We start from the raw sequence: 19317 nt of genomic DNA, 5'->3' as shown, positions 1-19317 counted from the left end.
CTCCCACCCCAGCCTCCACCTCCCACCTCAGCCTCCACCTCCCACCTCAGCCTCCATCTCCCACCTCAGCCTCCATCTCCCACCTCAGCCTCCAGAGTAGCAGGGACTACAGGCTTCCTTCAGCATGCCTGGTTAATTAAAACAAATTTTGGGCAGCCGGATGCTGTGGTTCATCCCTATAATCTCAGCACTTTGGAAGGCCAAGGTGGGAGGATTGCTTGAGTCCAGGAATCATAGACCAGACTGGGCAACAGAGACAGAACCCATCTCTACAAAAAAATTTTTTTTTTTAATTAGCTGGGCCGGGTGCGCTGGCTCATGCCTGTAATCCCAGCACTTTGGGAGGCTGAGGCAGGTGGATCATGAGGTCAAGAGATCGAGACCAGCCTGGTCAACATGGTGAAACCCTGTCTCTAAAAAAAAAAATAAATAATAAATAAAAAAATGAGTTGTGTATGGTGACTGGAGCCTGCAGTCCCAGCTGCTTTGGGGGTTCCAGGTCAGAAGAATTACCTGAACCTGGGAGATGGAGGCTGCAGTGAGCGGTGAGCTGTGATCACGTGACCGCACTCCAATCTGGATGAAGAGTGAGACTCTGTATAAAAAAAAAAAAGATTTGGTTTGTTTTTGTATCGGGAGCATGTCTGCCAGGAGCTCTCGACCTGCAAGAGGGTTCCAACTTGGATAGGGGGGTGCGCGGAAGACAAAGAATGATAGACAGATGGGGTCTGGAGGGTTGAAAAGCATATGCTTTACCAACAACTTTATTCGTGCTCAGCCTCCTGAGTAGCTGGGACTACAGGCATGCGCCACCATGCCCAGCTAATTTTTGTATTTTAGTAGAGACAGGGTTTTACCATGTTGGCCAGGATGGTCTCTACCTCTTGACCTCATGATTCTCCCTCCTTGGCCTCCCAAAGTGCTGGGATTACAGGCGTGAGCCACTGCGCCCGGCCTATCAGCTCAAACTTTCTTGGACTTGAAAAGTTTACAAGGGTTTGTTGCTCAGATGGCCTCATATCTGTAATGCTTATCCGGCCACTAAGTTTCTCGTCATACGAGATTTTTTGGATTCCAGCCAGGCAGGATGGCTCATGCCTGTAACCCCAGTACTTTGGGAGGCCAAGGTATATCTTTTTTAGGTATGTGTCTATGTGAGACAAAGGGGTACAGAAAGTTTTAAAGTAGAAAAATCAACATCATAGGGTAAGAACAATGGAAAGGTCAGATACACAATTAACCGGAACAGGTAGTCACACTGTCTCATCTAGGGGCAAGCCATTTAATTAACCAGAACAGGTGGTCACACTATCTCATCTAAGGGTAAGTCATTTATCTTCTAGAGAAAATCAGCAAAGTCCTAAAACATGTCTTAGTAGAAAACTCAATTATCACATACGTAAAACATGTCTTAGTAGAAAGCTCAATTATCGTACACAATGCATCTCATGACTGCATGGCCATCTGTCAATTGCCCACAAGTATAACCTTAACCTAAGTCTCTCTCTGTTCCTGCTTTCCGGTAGCTCGACTCCCTCAACTGGAGGCACTGTGTCTGGGCTCGAGCCCTCCGTATTGTGAGGCCCATTTTCGGGGGGGCCTCACACGGGAGCATTCCCCACATTTTTGTTTTTTTGAGGGGGAGTCCTGCTCTGTCGCCCAGGCTGGAGTGCAGCGGTGCAATCTTGGCTCATTGCAACCTCTGCCTCCCAGGTTCAAGCAATTCTTCTGGGCTCCAGCCCTCACTCTGTTGGCCAAGCTGCTCCCAAAATCCTAGCCTCAAGCAGTCCTCCCACCTTGGCCTCCCAAAGTACTGGGGTTACAGGCATGAGCCATCCTGCCTGGCTGGAATCCAAAAAATCTCGTATGACGAGAAACTTAGTGGCCGGATAAGCATTACAGATATGAGGCCATCTGAGCAACAAACCCTTGTAAACTTTTCAAGTCCAAGAAAGTTTGAGCTGATAGGCTGGGCGCAGTGGCTCATGCCTGTAATCCCAGCACTTTGGGAGGCCAAGGAGGGAGAATCACGAGGTCAAGAGGTAGAGACCATCCTGGCCAACATGGTGAAACCCTGTCTCTACTAAAATACAAAAATTAGCTGGGCATGGTGGCGCACGCCTGTAGTCCCAGCTACTCAGGAGGCTGAGGCAGGAGAAACGCTTGAACCTGGGTGGCAGAGGTTGCAGTGAGCTGAGATTGCACCACTGTACTCCAGCCTGGCGCCTGGCGACAAAGCAAGAGCAAGACTCTGTCTCAAAAAAAAAAAAGAAAGTTTGAGCTGATAAAGAAAGTTTCCGCCTCGGTTTCTTTCTCCTTAATCTCTTCTGGCTGGGTGGGTTCCCACAGGGGGTTGGGGCTGGCAGGATGTGGGAGGGGAGGGGGTCTCCCGGGAGAGAGAGACGGGGAGGGGACTGGGGAGATGTTTTTCTCTGAGGGTCACCTACAGAGGGGAAGCAGTGAGGACGCCCTGGGTCATACAGTGAGTCCCAGCCTCCTGTATCAGGAGCAGCTTCCTCTAGCAAAGCGATTACATTCTCTAAAACAATAACAAAAGAAATACGTAAATGTATCCCTTGAATCCCTAAAGCACACACAGAAAAAAACCACAAACTAAAAGAACTGCTGAAGAAAGAGTTTCCAAGGTTGGGGCTGGAGCCACTTCCTCTTGCTAAGGCCGGCCTGGTGTGTGCACGTTCAGATTTCCTAGCAGGCCGAGCATGGTGGCTCACAGCCGTAATGCCAGCACTTGGGGAGGTCGAGGCAGCCAGATCACCTGAGGTTAGGAGTTCGAGGGCAGCCGGATCACCTGAGGTTAGGAGTTCGAGACCAGCCTGACTAATATGGAGAAACCCTGTCTCTACTGAAAATACAAAATTAGCCAGGCCTGGTGGTGCATGTCTGTAATCCCAGCTACTCAGGAGGCTGGGGCAGGAGAATTTCTTGAACCCAGGTGGTGGAGGTTGTGGTGGGCTGAGATCTCACCACTGCACTCCAGCCTGGGCACCAAGAGTGAAACTCCATCTCAAAAAAAAAAAAAAAAAAGGAATTTATAGCATAGTCTTGGTTGCTGTTGTTAACAGCATGCACCTGCCTATACTATGTGTCAGACACTGTTCTGGGTTTTTTTTTTTTTTTTTTTTTTTGAGACAGAGTCTCACTCTGCTGCCCAAGCTGGAGTGCAATGGCAAGACCTGGGCTCACTGTAAGCTCTGCCTTCCGGGTTCAAGAGATTCTCTTGTCTCAGCCTCCCAATTAGCTGGGATTACCGGCATGCACCACCATGCCTGGCTACTTTTTGTATTTTTAGTAGGGACAGTGTTATGCCCTGTTGTCCAGGCTGGTCTTGAACGCCTGACTTCAAGTGATCCACCTGCCTCCACCTCCCAAATACTGGAATTACAGCTATGAGCCACCATGCCCAGCCCAGGCATAGTTCTGTGTGTTTTTAAATTTATTTTTGTTTTGAGACAGAGTCTGGGTCTGTTGTGCAGGCCGGAGTGCAATGGCACGATCTCAGCTCACTGCAGGCTCTGCCTCCTGGTTCAAGTGATTCTCCTGCCTCAGCCTCCCGAGTAGCTGGGATTACAGGCATCCACCATCCAGACCTGGCTAATTTTTGTATTTTTAGTAGGGATGGGCTTTCATCATGTTGTCCAAGCTGGTCTCAAACTCCTGACTTCAGGTGATCCTCCCACCTCAGCCTCCCAAAGTGCTGGGATTACAGGTGTGAGCTACCATGCTGGCCAGTTCTGTGCGTTTTAAATTTATCCAATGTACCGGGCGCGGTGTCTCACGCCTGTAATCCCAGCACTTTGGGAGGCCGAGGCGGGCGGATCACGAGGTCAAGAGATCGAGACCATCCTGGCCAACATGGTGAAACCCCGTCTCTACTAAAAATACAAAAATTAGCTGGGCGTGGTGGCGCGTGCCTGTAGTCCCAGCTACTTGGGAGGCTGAGGCAGGAGAATTGCTTGAACCCAGGAGGTGGAGGTTGCAGTGAGCCGAGATCACGCCACTGCACTCCAGCCTGGTGCTTGGTGACGGAGCAAAACTCTGTCTCAAAAAAAAAAAAAATTTTTTTCCAATGCTTCACAGCAACCATCGCTGCACAGATGAGGAGGTTGAGGCTCAGAGGGGTTGAGGCCCTGAACTTTGATGAGGGTGTGTGAACCTGGAATATGAATCTTATTCTGGCTCTTGAGGTTTTGTTTTCAGCCACTGTGGTATGCTGGAAGAGGTGACGAATTGCTATGATGTCTGGGCAGGCTGGCTCACTTCTGTAATCCCAGGACTTTGGGAGGTTGAATGTGAAGATTGCTTTAGGCTGGGCAACACAGCAAGACCCCACCTCTACAAAAAAATTTTAAAACTTAGCCATGTGTGTTGATGCATGCCTGTAGTCCCAGCTACTCGGGAGGCTGAGGTGGGAGAATCACTTGAGCCTGGCAGTTTGAGGCTGTAGTGAGTCATGATCTTGTCACTGTACTCCAGCCTGGGTGACAGAGCGAGACTCCATCTCTAAAAAAAAAAGTAAAAAATCAGCCAGGCGCAGTGGCTCACACCTGTAATCCCAGCACTTTGGGAGGCTGAGGCGTGTGGATCATGAGGTCAGGAGTTCAAAACCAGCCTGGCTAAGATGGTGAAACCCCGTCTCTACTAAAAATACAAAAATTAGCCAGGCGTGGTGGCACATGCCTATAACCCCAGTTACTCAGGAGGTTGAGGTAGGAGAATTGCTTGAACCCAGGAGGTGGAGGTTGTGGTGAGCCGAGATTGCGCCATTGCACTCCAGCCTGGGTGACAGAGTAAGACTCCATCTCAAAATTAAGAAAAAGAAAGAAAAGAAAAGAAAAGAAAAGAATCACTATGGTCAATAACATCTTCCCATTTTACAGATGAGGCCCAAGGAAGGGTTGAGGACTTGCCTGTGCTTTGCCTGCCGCTGAAGCCCTGGGCCCTGCGCTTGGCTGCTGTGGTGTTTTCGTGGAGAATGTGATCTGGGCTGCCTTCCTCAGAGCCGACAAGGAGGGAGGGATGTTTATCTGTCCCGAGGCTGCGGAAGGGAGGGGGTTGGGCACAAAACTGGAGGCCTGGAGGTAGCTGGGGGCAGTTGGCATGTTGTGGTGAGACAGAATCCAGGCGCGACCTCAAAGGCCTTGATGAGCCAGCCCCACGCAGGTCTGGCTTCCAGGAAGCTGGGACTTCCAGACTAGGGTTAGGGACGTGGGACCAGCTCTCCACCCATCGGAGCCTTCTCCGGCCTTGCCAGCTGCCCGATAATTTTGGGTTCTGTGACTCATGGGAAGACAGGACAAACACACCCTGGGAGTGAAACAAGGCCACTCCTATTTATTTTACTCCTTATAAAGGTTAGCTGGGACCAGTGAGGTGGCGGTGCTCAGACGCGTCCCATAGGAGCCCTGGCACACAGGACGGATTTCCAGGACACTACCAGCTGCCAGACTCGGCGGGGAGAGACCCCAGACCTCCTAGGTGCTGGCTGTGGGCCCGGATTGCGCTCCCAATTGGCGTTTAACCCACGTGGGGACCCTCTTGGAAGAGACGGTAAGGATGGAGGCAACAAGGGGAAGAAGGAGGAAGAGGGAGGGATTGTATGATCTTGGCTTCTTGGAATCGTGACTTTCAGAACCTGGGAAGCAGAAGTAGAATTTGGGGAAGGGAATTCTTATTAGGGCCACAACGGAATGCACATCAGAGTCCTGGACTCTTGGAATGAACTTGGGCAGCCCAGTAGCAAAGTTCTGGTCAAAGGATCCAAATGTTTTTTCACAGGCAGGTATTCAGGAAACAGCCTTTGTCAAACCCACAGCAATTCCCGTAGCTTCGGGCAAATCTACCAAACTCACATCGCTGAGTGAAAGGGCTCGCTTGCTAGGCATGCTGCAGCTTTTCTTTCTCTCTCTGTCTCTCCCCACCCCCCCACTCTTTCAACAGGGTCTTGCTCTGTTGCCCAGGTTAGAGTGCAGTGGTGCGATCTCGGCTCACTGCAACCTCCACCTCCCAGGTTCAAGCAATTCTCCTGCCTCAGCCTCCCGAGTAGCTGGGATTACAGGTGCGTGCCACCACGCCCAGCTAATTTTTGTATTTTTAGTAGAGAAAGAGTTTCACCATGTTGGCCAGTCTGGTCTCCAACTTTTGACCTCAGGTGATTCGCCTACCTTGGCCTCCCAAACTGCTGGGATTACAGGTGTGAGCCACCATGCCTGGCCATAATTTTTTTGGGAATTTTTAGTAGAGACAGGGATTCACCATGCTGGACAGGTTATTCTCTAACTTCTGGTCTCAGGTGATCCACCTCAGCCTCCCATGGTGCTGGGATTACAGGCATGAGCCACCGCCCCGGGCCCCCTCAATGTTCTGTCACAAAATCCGTCCACATTCTTGCGTGGGTCTGTTCATTCTCATCGTGTAGAATATCCCACAGTGTGAACATCCCATGATGTGTTCATCCATTCTGCTGTGGGTGGCTTCTTGAGAGGTTTCCCATCCTGGCTGCCGTGACCATTCTGGCACATGTGTTCTGGTGAGGATATGTGTGCTTTTCCGGGAGGGAGGTGGATTGCCAGGTCTCGAGGGAGGAATCCTCAAAGATGGATGGTCAGGAAGAAAGAGTGTCCAGCCTTCTTTGATTCTGCTCCAGGGTTTCCCAGAGCGGAAGATCCAACAAGACTGGATCCACAGACAGGCATGCATCAAGAGGCCGGGTGCGATGGCTCACGCCTGTAATCCTAGCACTTTGGGAGGCCCAGGCAGGCAGGTCACGAGGTCAAGAGATTGAGACCAGCCTGGCCAACATGGTGAAACTCTGTCTCTACTAAAAATACAAAAATTATCTGGGTGTGGTGGCAGGCACCTGTAGTCCCAGCTCCTGGGGAGGCTGAGGCAGGAGAATTGCTTGAATCCGAGAGATGGAGGTTGCAGTGAGCCGAGATCACACCACTGAACTCTAGTCTGATGACGGAGTGAGAACAGAGCGAAACTCCGTCTCAAAAAAAAAAAAAAGAAACAAAATGAAACGTAAGTGACCACTTAGTCACTCTGTGCCTCAGTTTACTCTTTTATTCTTTCATTTACCAAATATTGACGGTGCCTGCGCTGTGCACCAGGTTCTGTCTCAGATGCCGGGGACACAGCAGCACCCGAGGCTGGAAGGGGCTGATGTTCTGGGAAATGAGGATGATAATATTGACCTTGCTGGAAACAGATGCTGGAAATAGACACTCGGTGCTGCAAGGAAAAACCCGCACTGAGATAAAGGATCTTTCAGCAACACAATTTTTACTTCCTGGACTGCAGGAAGGGTACCCTCACTAGCCATCTTGCCATGAGAGTACAATGAACAAAGGAAAGCAGAACAGTTTATCCCTTACGCATTTGGGGTCGTCCTCACTGCTGTGTCTGATCGCCACTGGTTGGAGCCAGACCTCACCATCTAAACTAAAACCCGGTTGGCTAATAACTTAAAACTTTTCTCAACAGGTAAAAGCAATGGGGAGCTGGGACTTGCCTGTGAGCACGTCCAGCACAGATATCCTGGTTAAAGTACAAGGACATAGAATGTACTAGGTGCCTGTGAGCATGGCATGTCTAACAGCTGCATAGGCTAGGGCTTAACAAAGTTATTAGCACACTTATTCTTTGCCAAGAAAGGAAACTTGAAAAAGGAACTTTTCTGCTTCCCACAGGCCTCAAGGGTTTGTGATGAGGCCTATATCCTGTTGATCATAGGTACTCAAGAAAAGCCGTCGATGATTTTAATTATGATGAAATAATAAGAATGGTACCTATGCTTTATAATCCAGATGTAAGTACAGATGTTCTTTGACTTCTGACGGGTTCATTTCTCCATCAGCTCATCATAAGGCCGGGCGCAGGGGCTCATGCCTATAATCGCAGCACTTTGGGAGGCTGAGGTGGGAGGATTGCTCAAGACCAAGAGTTCAAGACCAGCCTGGGCAACATAGTGAGACCCATCTCTACAAAAATAAAAAATTAGCTGGGCACGATGGCATGCGATGGTGTGCAGTCCCAGCTACTCAGGAGGCTGAGGCAGGAGGATCACTTGAGCCTGGGAGGCAGAGGTTGTGGTGAGCCGAGATTGCACCCCTGAACTCAGCCTGGGAGACTGAAGGAGACCTGGTTCTTGACACAAAAACAAAAACAAAGCAAAACAAAACAAAAACTCCATCGTAAGTTGAAAACGTCGTAAGTCAAACTGCATTTAATACGCCTAGCCTACCGAACACCATAGCCCAGGTGTTGAGATGGAGTCTCGCTCTGTCACCCAGGCTGGAGAGCCCCGGCGTGATGTCGGCTCACTGCAACCTCTACCTCCCGGGTTCAAGTGATTCTCCTGCCTCAGCCTTCCAAGTAGCTGGGACTGCAGGTGTGTGCCACCATGCTCAGCTAATTTTTAAAATTTTTAGTAGAGATGGGTTTTCACCATGTTAGCCAGGATGGTCTCCATCCCCTGACCTCTTGATCTGCCTTCCTTGGCCTCCCAAAGTGCTGGGATTACGGGCGTGAGCCACCGTAGCCGGCCTTTTTTTTTTTTTTTTTTTTTTTTTTTTTTGAGACAGGGTCTCACTCTGTTGTCCAGGCTGGAGTGCAGTGGCATGACTTTGGCTCACTACAGCCTTGACCTCACAGGCATAGCCTACCTCAAATGTGTTCAGAATACTTACATTACCCTACAGTAAGACAAAATCATCTAAGCCAAATCCAATTTTTCTTTCTCTTGGAGACGGAGTCTCACTCTGTTACCCAGGCTGGAGTGCAGTGGTATGATCTCAGCTCACTGCACACTCTAGGTTCAAGGGATTCTCCTGCCTCCGACTCCTGAGTAGCTGGGATAACAGGCACCTGCCACCATGCCCGGCTAATTTTTAAAAACATTTTTAGTAGAGATGGGGCTTCACCATGTTGACCAGCCTACCATTGAACTCCTGGCCTTAAGTGATCCGTCTGCCTAGGACTCCCAAAGTGTTATGATTACAGGTGGGAGGTGCACCAGCCCCGTTTCTCATTATTGAATAAATAATGGATTTCACGGCGGGACTGACACACTTTGAAATTTACGTACTGCTGGGCATGGTGGCTCACGCCTGTAATCCCAGCACTTTGGGAGGCCGAAGCAGGTGGATCATCTGATGTCGGGAGTTTGAGAGAAGCTAGGCCAACATGGTGAAACCCTGTCTCTACTAAAAATATAAAAATTAGCCAGGTATGTTGGGGTGCACGTGTAATCCCAGCTACTTGGGAGGCTGAGGCAGGAGAATCACTTGAACCAGGAAGTCGGATTATAACCATAATTTCTCATTAAATTATAATTTCTCATTATTGTTATTGAATGGCCTTTAGTTAATAAGCATGACTTGTGCAGCCAGTGGACTGTTTTTGAGGCTTTGGAGATGAATGTACAGATAGACAGGAAAACAGAACTGGGGCATATCAGCTGGAAAAGATGAAGAGATGGAACAACAGGTGTTGAAAGCTCTCATTTCTGGTTAAAACATTACACAGAAAACACTATCTCCCATAGCATAGCTTTGGGCACACAGTTCAGCAAATTATGATTCACAGAAAGTTTCCTGGATTGTAATCAACAAGGGCTGGGTAGGGTGGAGTCATTGCAGGGTGAGAGAATGCGTGTGGTCAGCAATAAGAGCGGCTAGCGCGCGTGTGAAACCCACTGAAAACCAGCGCTGTTCTTTTTTTTTTTTTTTTTTTTTTGAGACGGAGTTTCGCTTTTGTTACCCAGGCTGGAGTGCAATGGCGCGATCTCAGCTCACCGCACCCTCCGCCTCCCGGGTTCAGGCAGTTCTTCTGCCTCAGCCTCCTGAGTCGCTGGGATTACAGGCACGCGCCACCATGCCCAGCTAATTTTTTGTATTTTTAGTAGAGACGGGGTTTCACCATGTTGACCAGGATGGTCTCGATCTCTTGACCTCGTGATCCACCCGCCTTGGCCTCCCAAAGTGCTGGGATTACAGGCTTGAGCCACCGCGCCCGGCACCAGTGCTGTTCTTAACCAGATGCTTCTAATTCATTGAATTCTTACAGCGCCTCCTAAAGTAGGTGTATTATTATTCCCATTTTACTGAGGCACAGATAGGTTAGGTGACTTGCTCAAGGCCACGCAGCTGGTGGGAATTTTTTTTGTTGTTTGTTTGGTTTTTGAGACAGAGTCTAGCTCTTGTCACCCAGGCTGGAGTGCAGGGGCATGATCTCGGCTCACTGCAACCTCCACCTCTGGGGTTCAAGTGATTCTTCTGCCTCAGTCTCCCGAGTAGCTAGGATTATAGACATTTGCTATTATGCCTGGCTGATTTTTGTATGTTTAGTAGAGATCAGGTTTCACCATGTTGCCCAGGCTGGTCTCGAACTGCTGGCCTCAAGTGATCTGCCCATCTCGGCCTCCCAAAGTGCTGGGATTATAGGTGTGAACCACTGCACTCAGGTAGGGAGGTTTCAGTTTTGTTTTTTTTTTTTTTTTTGAGACAGAGTTTCGCTCATGTTACCCAGGCTGGAGTGCAATGGCGCGATCTCGGCTCACCGCAACCTCCGTCTCCTGGGTTCAGGCAATTCTCCTGCCTCAGCCTCCTGAGTAGCTGGGACTACAGGCACGCGCCACCATGCCCAGCTAATTTTTTGTATTTTTAGTAGAGACGGGGTTTCACCATGTTGACCAGGATGGTCTCGATCTCTTGACCTCGTGATCCACCCGCCTCGGCCTCCCAAAGTGCTGGGATTACAGGTTTCAGTTTTAAAATGCTGTACATTTTCTTTCCCTCCCCTCTCCTCCCCTCCCCTCCCTTCCCTTCCCTAGGACAGAGTCTCGCTGTGCTGCTCAGGCTAGAGTGCAGTGGTGCGATCATGGCTAACTGCAGCCTTGAACTCCTGGGCTTATACAATCCTTCACCCCAGTCTTCGAAAATGTTGGGATTACAGGCATGAACTACTATGCCCAACTAGTTTTTAAATTTTTTATAGAGACGGAGGGTCTCACTATGCTGCCTAGGCTGGTCTTCAACTCTTGGCCACACACAATCCTTCCTCCTCAGCCTCCCAATGTACTGAAATTACAGTCGTGAGCCACTGCACCTCGCTAAATTCTGCACACCTTTTGCTCTAGGGATAAAAATAATTTGAAAGTGGAATGCCAGGCTTTAAACACACACCAGTGGCCTGGCCTGTTCACTGCTACCTGGTGTGGGGGAGGGGAGGGGAGAGCCCCAACTTCCTCTCTGTCCTTCCTGTTGCCTCAATAGCAGCTGGAGTGCTGGGCAGTGCCAGCCAACCCATAATAGTCAGCAGAGAGCCACAGGGCCGGGTCATTCTGACATTGTGGGGGTTGGGGAGGGTGGAGACTCCTGGGCCCTGTGCTTCGTCTACCTGAGCGTTGCTGTGCACCACGTGCTGAGTAGATCCTGACTCCTCAAGGCCTCCCAAAACCAGAGAGGTAGGTTCACCCCTATGACTCTTGTTTTCCGGATGAGGAAACTGACACAGCCAGCTGCAAGTGTCACCCACAGTTACGGAGCCCGGGGCTGCTCAGGGCCTGTTGCCGTACTGTCTGCCAGCTCTCCAGAGCCGGAGATTTGGACATGTAATATCCTAGGGCACGGGGTTCCGTGGCAGAACTGACACTTTGAAATTCACCTACTGCTGGGCATGGTGGCTCACGCCTATAATCCCAGCAGTTCGGGAGGCTGAGGCAGGTGGATCACCTGAGGTCAGGAGTTTGAGACCAGCTTGGCCAACATGGCGAAACCCTGTCTCTACTAAAAATACAAAAATTAGCCAGGTGTGTTGGGGTGCACCTGTAATCCCATCTACTCCGGAGGCAGAGGCAGGAGAATCACTTTAATCCGGAAGGCGGAGGTTGTGGTGAGCCGAGATTGTGCCACCATACTCCAGCCTGGCAGGCAGAGCAAAACTCTGTCTCAAAAAAAAAAAAAAAATATATATATATATATATATTTATATATATATTGCTATGACAGATTATGTTGCTTCTCAGTACCATCCTACAGCACCTGTCTCCTTTGGAATAAATGATGAAGTCTTTGCGTTGTCCACATGGCCCTACATGCTGTGGCCCTTGGTAACTTTTTTTTTCTTTTTTTGGGATGGAATCTCCCTCCGTTGCCCAGGCTGGAGTGCAGTGGTGCGATCTCAGCTCACAGCCAACACCGCCTTCCTGACAGGCGTGAGCCACCATGCCCGGACAGACAGGGAGCTGGGATTACAGGTGCCCGCCACCACATCCAGCTATTTTTATATTTTGAGTAGAGATGGGGTTTTGCCATGTTGGCCTGGTCTTGAAGTCCTGGCCTCAAGTGATCCACCAGTCTTGGCCTCCAAAAGTGTTAGGATTACAAGCGTCAGCCACTGCACTCAGCCTAGACTTCCAATATCCTTTTTTTTTTTTTGAGACGGAGTCTCGCTCTGTCTCCTATGATGGAGTCAGTGGCGCGATCATTGTAACCTCCACCTCCCTGGGTTCAAGCGATTCTCCTGCTTCAGCCTCCTGAGTAGCTGGGACTACAGGTGCCCACCACCATGACCGGCTAATTTTTATATTTTTAGTAGAAATGGAGTTTCACCATATTGGCCAGGCTGGTCTCGAATTCCTGACCTCGGGTGATCCGCCCCCCTCGGCCTCCCAGAGTGCTGGGATTACAGGCGTGAGCCACCATGCCCGGACAGAGAATTCCAACATTCTAAAACACTGGAGTTCTTACTCGGACACATTCTAGTTTGCAAGGTGCTGGTGGGCCAGGCTGATGGACACCCTAGCTCTCCAGGGACATGGAGTTTCCGCCTCTGAGTTTTCATCGTGTTTCTCTCCTGCCCAGACACCAGGAGCCAGGATGGAGAACATTTCTGTCAGCTACGATTATGGGGATTACGGCGACCTCTCGGACCACCCAGTGGACTGCCCGGACGGCGCCTGCCGGACCATCGACCCACTGCAAGTGGCCCCGCTCCTGCTGTATGTCGCCATCTTCCTGGTGGGGGTGCCGGGCAATGCCATGGTGGCCTGGGTGATGGGGAAGGAGGCCCGCCGGAGGGTGGGTGCCACCTGGTTGCTCCACCTGGCCGTGGCGGATTTGCTGTGCTGTTTGTCTCTGCCCATCCTGGCAGTGCCCATTGCCAGTGGCGGCCACTGGCCGTACGGGGCCTTGGGCTGTCAGGCTCTGCCGTCCGTCATCCTGCTGACCATGTACGCCAGCGTCCTGCTTCTGGCAGCTCTCAGTGTGGACCTCTGCCTCCTGGCTCTCGGGCCTGCCTGGTGGTCTATGGCTCAGCGGGCATGCAGGGTGCAGGTGGCCTGTGGGGCGGCCTGGACTTTGGCCTTGGTGCTTACCGTGCCCTCTGCCGTCTACCGCCGGCTGCACCAGGAGCCCTTCCCGGCCCAGCTGCTGTGTGTGGTGGACTACCGCGGCTCCTCCGGCACCGAGAATGCAGTGACCGCCGTCCGCTTTCTTTTTGGCTTCCTGGGGCCCCTGGTGGCTGTGGTTAGCTGCCACGTTGCCCTCCTGTGCCGGGCAGCTCGATACCGCTGGCCGCTGGGCACAGCCGTCATGGTGGGGTTTTTTGTCTGCTGGGCACCCTACCACCTGCTGGGGCTGGTGCTCACCGTGGTGGCCCCGAACTCCGCACTCCTGGCCAGGGCCCTGCGGGCTGAACCCCTGGTCGTGGGCCTTGCCCTCGCTCACAGCTGCCTCAATCCCATGCTCTTCCTGTATTTTGGGAGGGCTCAACTCCGCCAGTCACTGCCAGCTGCCTGTCACTGGGCCCTGAGGGAGTCCCAGGACAGGGATGAAGGTGTGAACAGCAAGCAATCCACCAGCCATGATCTGGTCTCAGAGATGGAGGTGTAGGCTGGAGAGACACTGTGGATGTGTATCTTCCTATTTCATTTCATGACACTGGCTTCAGGCATGGCTGGATCCAGGAGCTCAATGTTGTCTTCATTTTATTCCTTCCTTCATTTAACATACATCCATCATGCACCTGCTATGTGCAAGGCCTTTTGAGGCACTGGAGATACAGTAGCGACCAAAACAGACACAAATCCTGCTCTCAGGGAGCTGACATTCTACTGGAGGAAGACAGACTATAAACAAAGGAATATAAGGCCGGGCACAGTGGCTCACACCTGTAATCCCAGCACTTTGGGAGGCTGAGGCGGGTGGGTCACTTGAGATCAGGAGTTAAAAGCCAGCCTGGCCAACATGGCGAAACTCTGTCTCTACTAAAAATACAAAAATTAGCCAGGTGTGGTGACGCACACCTGTAGTCCCAGCTACTCAGAGGCTGAGGCAGGAGAATCATTTCAAACTCGGGAGGTAGAGGTTGCAGTGAGCTGAGATCTCGCCCCTGCACTCCAGCCTGGGCGACAGAGTGAGACTGTCTCAAAAAATTAAAAAATAGATAAAAACTATAAAAGATTTTAATAGGATCCCTCTGGTTGCTGGTAGAGATGAGACTATGGGGGCGCCAGTGAGGAGCCCCGAGAGGAGGCTACTGCCATGGTCCGAGCAGGAGGTGATAGTCATTTGGATCTGGGTAACAGAGCCGAGGTGGTGAGAGGTTGACAGGTCATGATCTGTTTTGAATGGAAGGCCATGTCCAGGCTCCTTAGCTCGGCATTTAAGGCTTCTCTCCACCCCTGGACATACTTACTCTCTAGCTTCTCAGACCCTGTAGCAGACAGAATCATGGCCCCGATGATGTCACATCCTAACCCCCTGGACCTGTGAACAGGTGACCTTCCATGGCAAAAGGGACTTTGCAAATGGGATTAAGTTAAAGGACTTTAGATGGGTGAGTGATTATCCTTGATCGTCTCGGTGGGCTCCATGGAATCACAAGGGTCCTTTTAAGAGGGAGGCAGGAGGGTCAGGGTCAGTAGCAGGAGCTCTGACAACGGAAGCAGATGTCACAGTGACGGGAGGAGGTACCACAAAATTCAGGCAGCTCCAGAAGCTGAAACAGACAAGGAAACAGATTCTCTCTGAAGCTCCCAAAAGCAACACAAACCTGCGGACACTTTTAGACCTCTGATGTGCAGACCTTTAAGAAAATACATTTGTATTGTTTTAAATCAGCAGGTTTGGGGTGATTTGTTACAGCAGTCATGGGAAGCTAATGCACACCCTTCGGGCTATAATGTTTTCATACCTATGTGCCTTTCCCGAAGCTGTGCCACTGGCTGGAATGCCCTTCTGATCTATGCTGTTCAGTTTAGCAAGCAAGAACCATCTGTGGTGATTCAAAGTAGAATCAATTGGCCAGGCGTGGTGGCTCACGTCTGCAATCTCAACACTTTGGGAGGCTGAGGCAGGAGGATTGCATGAGCCCAAAAGTTTGAGACCAGCCTGGGCAGCATAGCGAGACCCTATCTCTACAAAAAATACAAAGTGGTGGGGCGTGCCTGTAGTCCCAGTTACTCAGGAGGGCGTTGTTTGAATCATCCTGCTTCAATCCTCCTTGAGACAGGTGGATTGCTTGAGCCCAGGAGATGCAGTTTGTAGTGAGCCTAGATCGCCTGACTGCACGTCAGCTTGGGTGACAGAGTGAGTCTCCATCTCCAAAAAAAAAAAAAAAAAAAAAAAAAAAAAAACGAAAATTAGGTGGGTGTGGTGGCGCATGCCTGTAATCCCAGCTACTCGGGAGGCTGAGGCAGGAGAATCGCTTGAACCTGGGAGGCGGAGGCTGCAGTGAGCTGAGATTGCGCCACTGTGCTCCAGCCTGGCAATAGAGTGAGACTCTGTCTCAAAAAAAAAAAAAGAAAGAAAAAGAAAAAATAAATTAATATTTCAAATTTAGTTCCTCAGGCACACTGGCCATAGTTCAAATGCTCAGTAGCCATTACATATGGCTGGTGACTACCATATTGGACCGCAGAGCCATAGAACATTGCCATCAAAACAGAGATTTCTGTTACAAAATGCTGTTTTAGAATTTACTCTTGAGTCCTACCTGCTCAGGTCTTTTAAATGACATAGTAGGCCAGGCATGGTGGTGCGTGCCTCTAACCCCAGCACTTTGGGAGGCCCAGTCGGGAGGATCCCTTGAGGCTAGAAGTTTGAGACTGGCCTGGGCAACAGAGCAAGACCCCATTTCTACAAAAATAAAAATAAAAATTAGCCTGGTTTGGTGGCACATGCCTGTAGTGCCAGCTAGTAGGGAGGCTGGGGTGGGAGGACTGCTTGAGCCTCAGAGGTTGAGGCTGCAGTCAGCCACGACTGCATCACTGCACTCCAGCCTAGGTGACAGAGTGAGACCCTGCCGCTAAATACCACCTACATACATACATACATACATGCATAGTAGTGGCACCTGCGTCTGCAGTCATTACTCCAGAACAGCACTTTACACATAGTTTCTCCTTTTTGTTTGTTTTTGTTTTTGAGACGGAGTCTCGCTCTGCTGCCCCGGCTAGAGTGCAGTGTTGCAGCCTCGGCTCACTACAACCTCCGCCTCCCGGGTTCAAGCGACTCTCCCGCCTCAGCCTCCCGAGTAGCTGGGGTTACAGGCGCCCACTGCCACACTTGGCTAATTTTTTGTGTTTTAGTAGAGACCGAGTTTCACCATGTTGACCAGGCTGGTCTTGATCTCCTAAGCTCAGGCAATCTGCCCGCCTCGGCCTCCCAAAGTGCTAGAACTACAGGCGTGAGCCACCGCGCCTGGCCTTATCCTGTGACTTAGAACGTCTGACCTCCTGGAAAAGCAGTCCAGTAGGCCTCAGCCTTATTTTACCTAGCTCCTATTCAAGATGGAGTCACTCTGGTTCACATGGCTCTGACATTTCCCTCCTCCCTCTTATAAGAGAACGCTTCATCCTAAGGGTTGTGAAGGGAGGAAGATCCATCTTCCGTAACTTCTTCAGGCTGAATAGGGTGACGATATTCCTGCCTGTTAGGATCTACTGAATTCAGGCTAGAGAGGAGCTCGGTCAGAAAGCATTGGTATTGCATATTTTGTTACTTGGTATTTTATGCAGAATTCTCCGGCATGAATTAAGATCAAGGCTGTCTTGTAAAATAAATTTTGTGGTGGGACAATTTATACAGCTCCTTTGAGATAGGAGGCAGGACTCAACTCTGGAGGTGGGGCTTGAACATTGGACCAAATTGAGGACTAGCTAAAACAGGGGGGAGGCAGAAGCAGCTTTTTTTTTTTTTTTTTTTTGAGACAGAGTCTTGTTTTGTTGCCCTGGCTGGAGTCGAGTGGGGTGCAATCTCAACTCGTTGAAACCTCTGCCTCCTGAGTTCAAGTGATTCTCCTGCCGCAGCCTCCTGAGAAGCTGCAGGCAACTACAGATGCCTGCCACCAAGCCTAGCTAACTTTTGTATTTTTTTTTTTTGAGACGCAGTCTTGCTCTGTCGCCAGGCTGGAGTGCAGTGGCGCAATATTGGCTCACTGCAACTTCCGCCTCCCGGGTTCTAGTGATTCTCTTGCCTCAGCCTTCCGAGTAGCCGGGAATACAGGTGCCCGACACCACACCCAGCTAATTTTTTTTGTGTGTATTTTTAGTAGACACAGGGTTTCACCATGTTGGCCAGGATAGTCTTGATCTCTTGACTTCGTGATCCGCCCACCTCGGCCTCCCAAAGTGCTGGGATTACAGGCGTGAACCACCGCGCCCGATCAAATTCTGTATTTTTAGTAGAGATGGGGTTTCGCCATGGTGGCCATGCTGGTCTGGAACTCCTGACCTTGGGTGATCTGCCCGCCTTGGCCTCCCAAAGTGCTGGGATTACAGGCGTGGGCCACCACACCCTGCCCGAAGTAGCTCTCTATGACACACCTACCAGTGTGCCCTATCAGTTTGGCATTGCCATGGCAACACCCAGGAGTTACTGCCCCTTTCTATGGCAATGACCTCACCACCCAGAAGTTATTACCCCTTCCCTAGATATTTCTGCATGAACTTTCCCTTAATCTACATGTAATTAAAAATAGGTATAGGCTGGGCAAGGTGGCTCAGGCCTATAATCCCAGGATTTTGGGAGGCCGAGGCGGGTGGATCACCTGAGGTCAGGAGTTTGAGACCAGCCTGGCCAACATGGTGAAACCCCATCTCTATTGAAAATACAAAAATTAGCTGGGTGTTGTGGCACCCGCCTGTAATCCCAGCTGCTTGGGGGGCTGAAGCAGGAGAATTGCTTGAACCTGGGAGGCAGAGGTTGCAGTGAGCCAAGATTGCGTCATTACAGCCTGGGCGATGGAGCAAGACTTTGTTTCAAAAAAAAAAAAAAAATAGGTGGCCGGGCACGGTGGCTCACGCCTGTAATCCTAGCACTTTGGGAGGCCAAGGAGGGAGGATCACCTGAGGTCGGGAGTTTGAGACTAGCCTGACCAACATGTAGAAACCTCATCTTTACTAAAAATACAAAATTAGGCCGGGCGCAGTGGCTTACGCCTGTAATCCCTGCACTTTGGGAGGCCGAGGCGGGTGGATCACGAGGTCAAGAGATCGAGACCATCCTGGTCAACATGGTGAAATCCCGTCTCTACTAAAAATACAAAAAATTAGCTGGGCATGGTGGTGGGTGCCTGTAATCCCAGCTACTCAGGAGGCTGAGGCCAGAGAATTGCTTGAACCTGGGAGGCGGTGGTTGCAGTGAGCCGAGATCGAGCCGCTGCACTCCAGCCTGGGTGACAGAGACAAGACTCTGCCTCAAAAAAAAAAAAAAAAAAAAAAAAGAAAAAAAAAGAAAAAGGCTGGGTGTGGTGGCTCATGCCTGTAATCCAAGCACTTTGGAGGCCAAGACAGGCAGATCACCTGAGGTCGGGAGTTCAAGACCAGCCTGACCAACATGATAACATGATGAAGCCCCGTCTTTATTAAAAAAAAAAAAAAAAAATTAGCTGGACATGGTGGTACTCACCTATAGTCCCAGCTACTCGGGAGGCTGAGGCAGAAGAATTGCTGGAACCCACCAGCTGGAGGCTGCAGTGAGTGGAGATCGTGCCACTGCACTCCAGCCTGGGCAACAAAGCAAGGCTCCCTTTCAAAAAAAAAAAAAAAGGAAGAAGAAAATAAGAAAGCTGTCTTCCTCTACCTTGCCTGTGCCTGCCTTTGAATTATTTCCTGGGCAAAGTCAAGAACCCTCATGGGCTAAACCCCACTTTGGGCCTTGAAAGTTTGCAAAATCCGGCCGGGCGCGGTGGCTCAAGCCTGTAATCCCAGCACTTTGGGAGGCCGAGGCGGGTGGATCACAAGGTCAAGAGATCGAGACCATCCTGGTCAACATGGTGAAACCCCGTCTCTAC

The 19317-nt window shown here is 50.5% G+C and overlaps 2 protein-coding genes across 4 annotated transcripts in view; both read left to right on the top strand.

Moving 5' to 3' along the window:
* Positions 1-5016: 5016 nt before the first annotated feature.
* On the top strand, positions 5017-14277 carry C5AR2 (complement component 5a receptor 2). 3 transcript variants are annotated; one of them, XM_032262523.1, is made up of 2 exons: positions 5017-5568; positions 12885-14277. In XM_032262523.1, exon 2 carries the CDS (start codon positions 12900-12902, stop codon positions 13911-13913), a length of 1014 nt encoding a protein of 337 aa, XP_032118414.1. In that variant the 5' UTR covers positions 5017-5568; positions 12885-12899; the 3' UTR covers positions 13914-14277. The 3 variants fall into 3 exon arrangements, with proteins under 3 accessions (XP_032118414.1, XP_032118415.1, XP_032118413.1); XM_032262524.1 differs by lacking the exon at positions 5017-5568 and adding an exon at positions 7563-7596; XM_032262522.1 differs by lacking the exon at positions 5017-5568 and adding an exon at positions 11099-11485.
* Positions 12888-19317, top strand: part of DHX34 (DExH-box helicase 34) — a 56344-nt gene continuing 49914 nt past the window's right edge. Inside the window, exon 1 of the mRNA XM_032262519.1 lies at positions 12888-13021. The gene's annotated coding sequence lies outside the window, so the exon portion shown is untranslated. The remainder of the gene's footprint in view (positions 13022-19317) is intronic.

Source organism: Sapajus apella, unplaced genomic scaffold (genome assembly GCF_009761245.1).
Source record: "Sapajus apella isolate SASKATOON/1434 unplaced genomic scaffold, GSC_monkey_1.0 scaffold130, whole genome shotgun sequence".
Classification (NCBI taxonomy): domain Eukaryota; kingdom Metazoa; phylum Chordata; class Mammalia; order Primates; family Cebidae; genus Sapajus; species Sapajus apella.
This window is presented reverse-complemented; position numbering and strand designations above follow the sequence as displayed.

What these genes read in the sequence shown, in the direction of transcription:
- C5AR2 (XM_032262523.1), top strand. Translation starts at nt 12,900, where the DNA reads ATGGAGAACATTTCTGTCAGCTACGATTATGGGGATTACGGCGACCTC.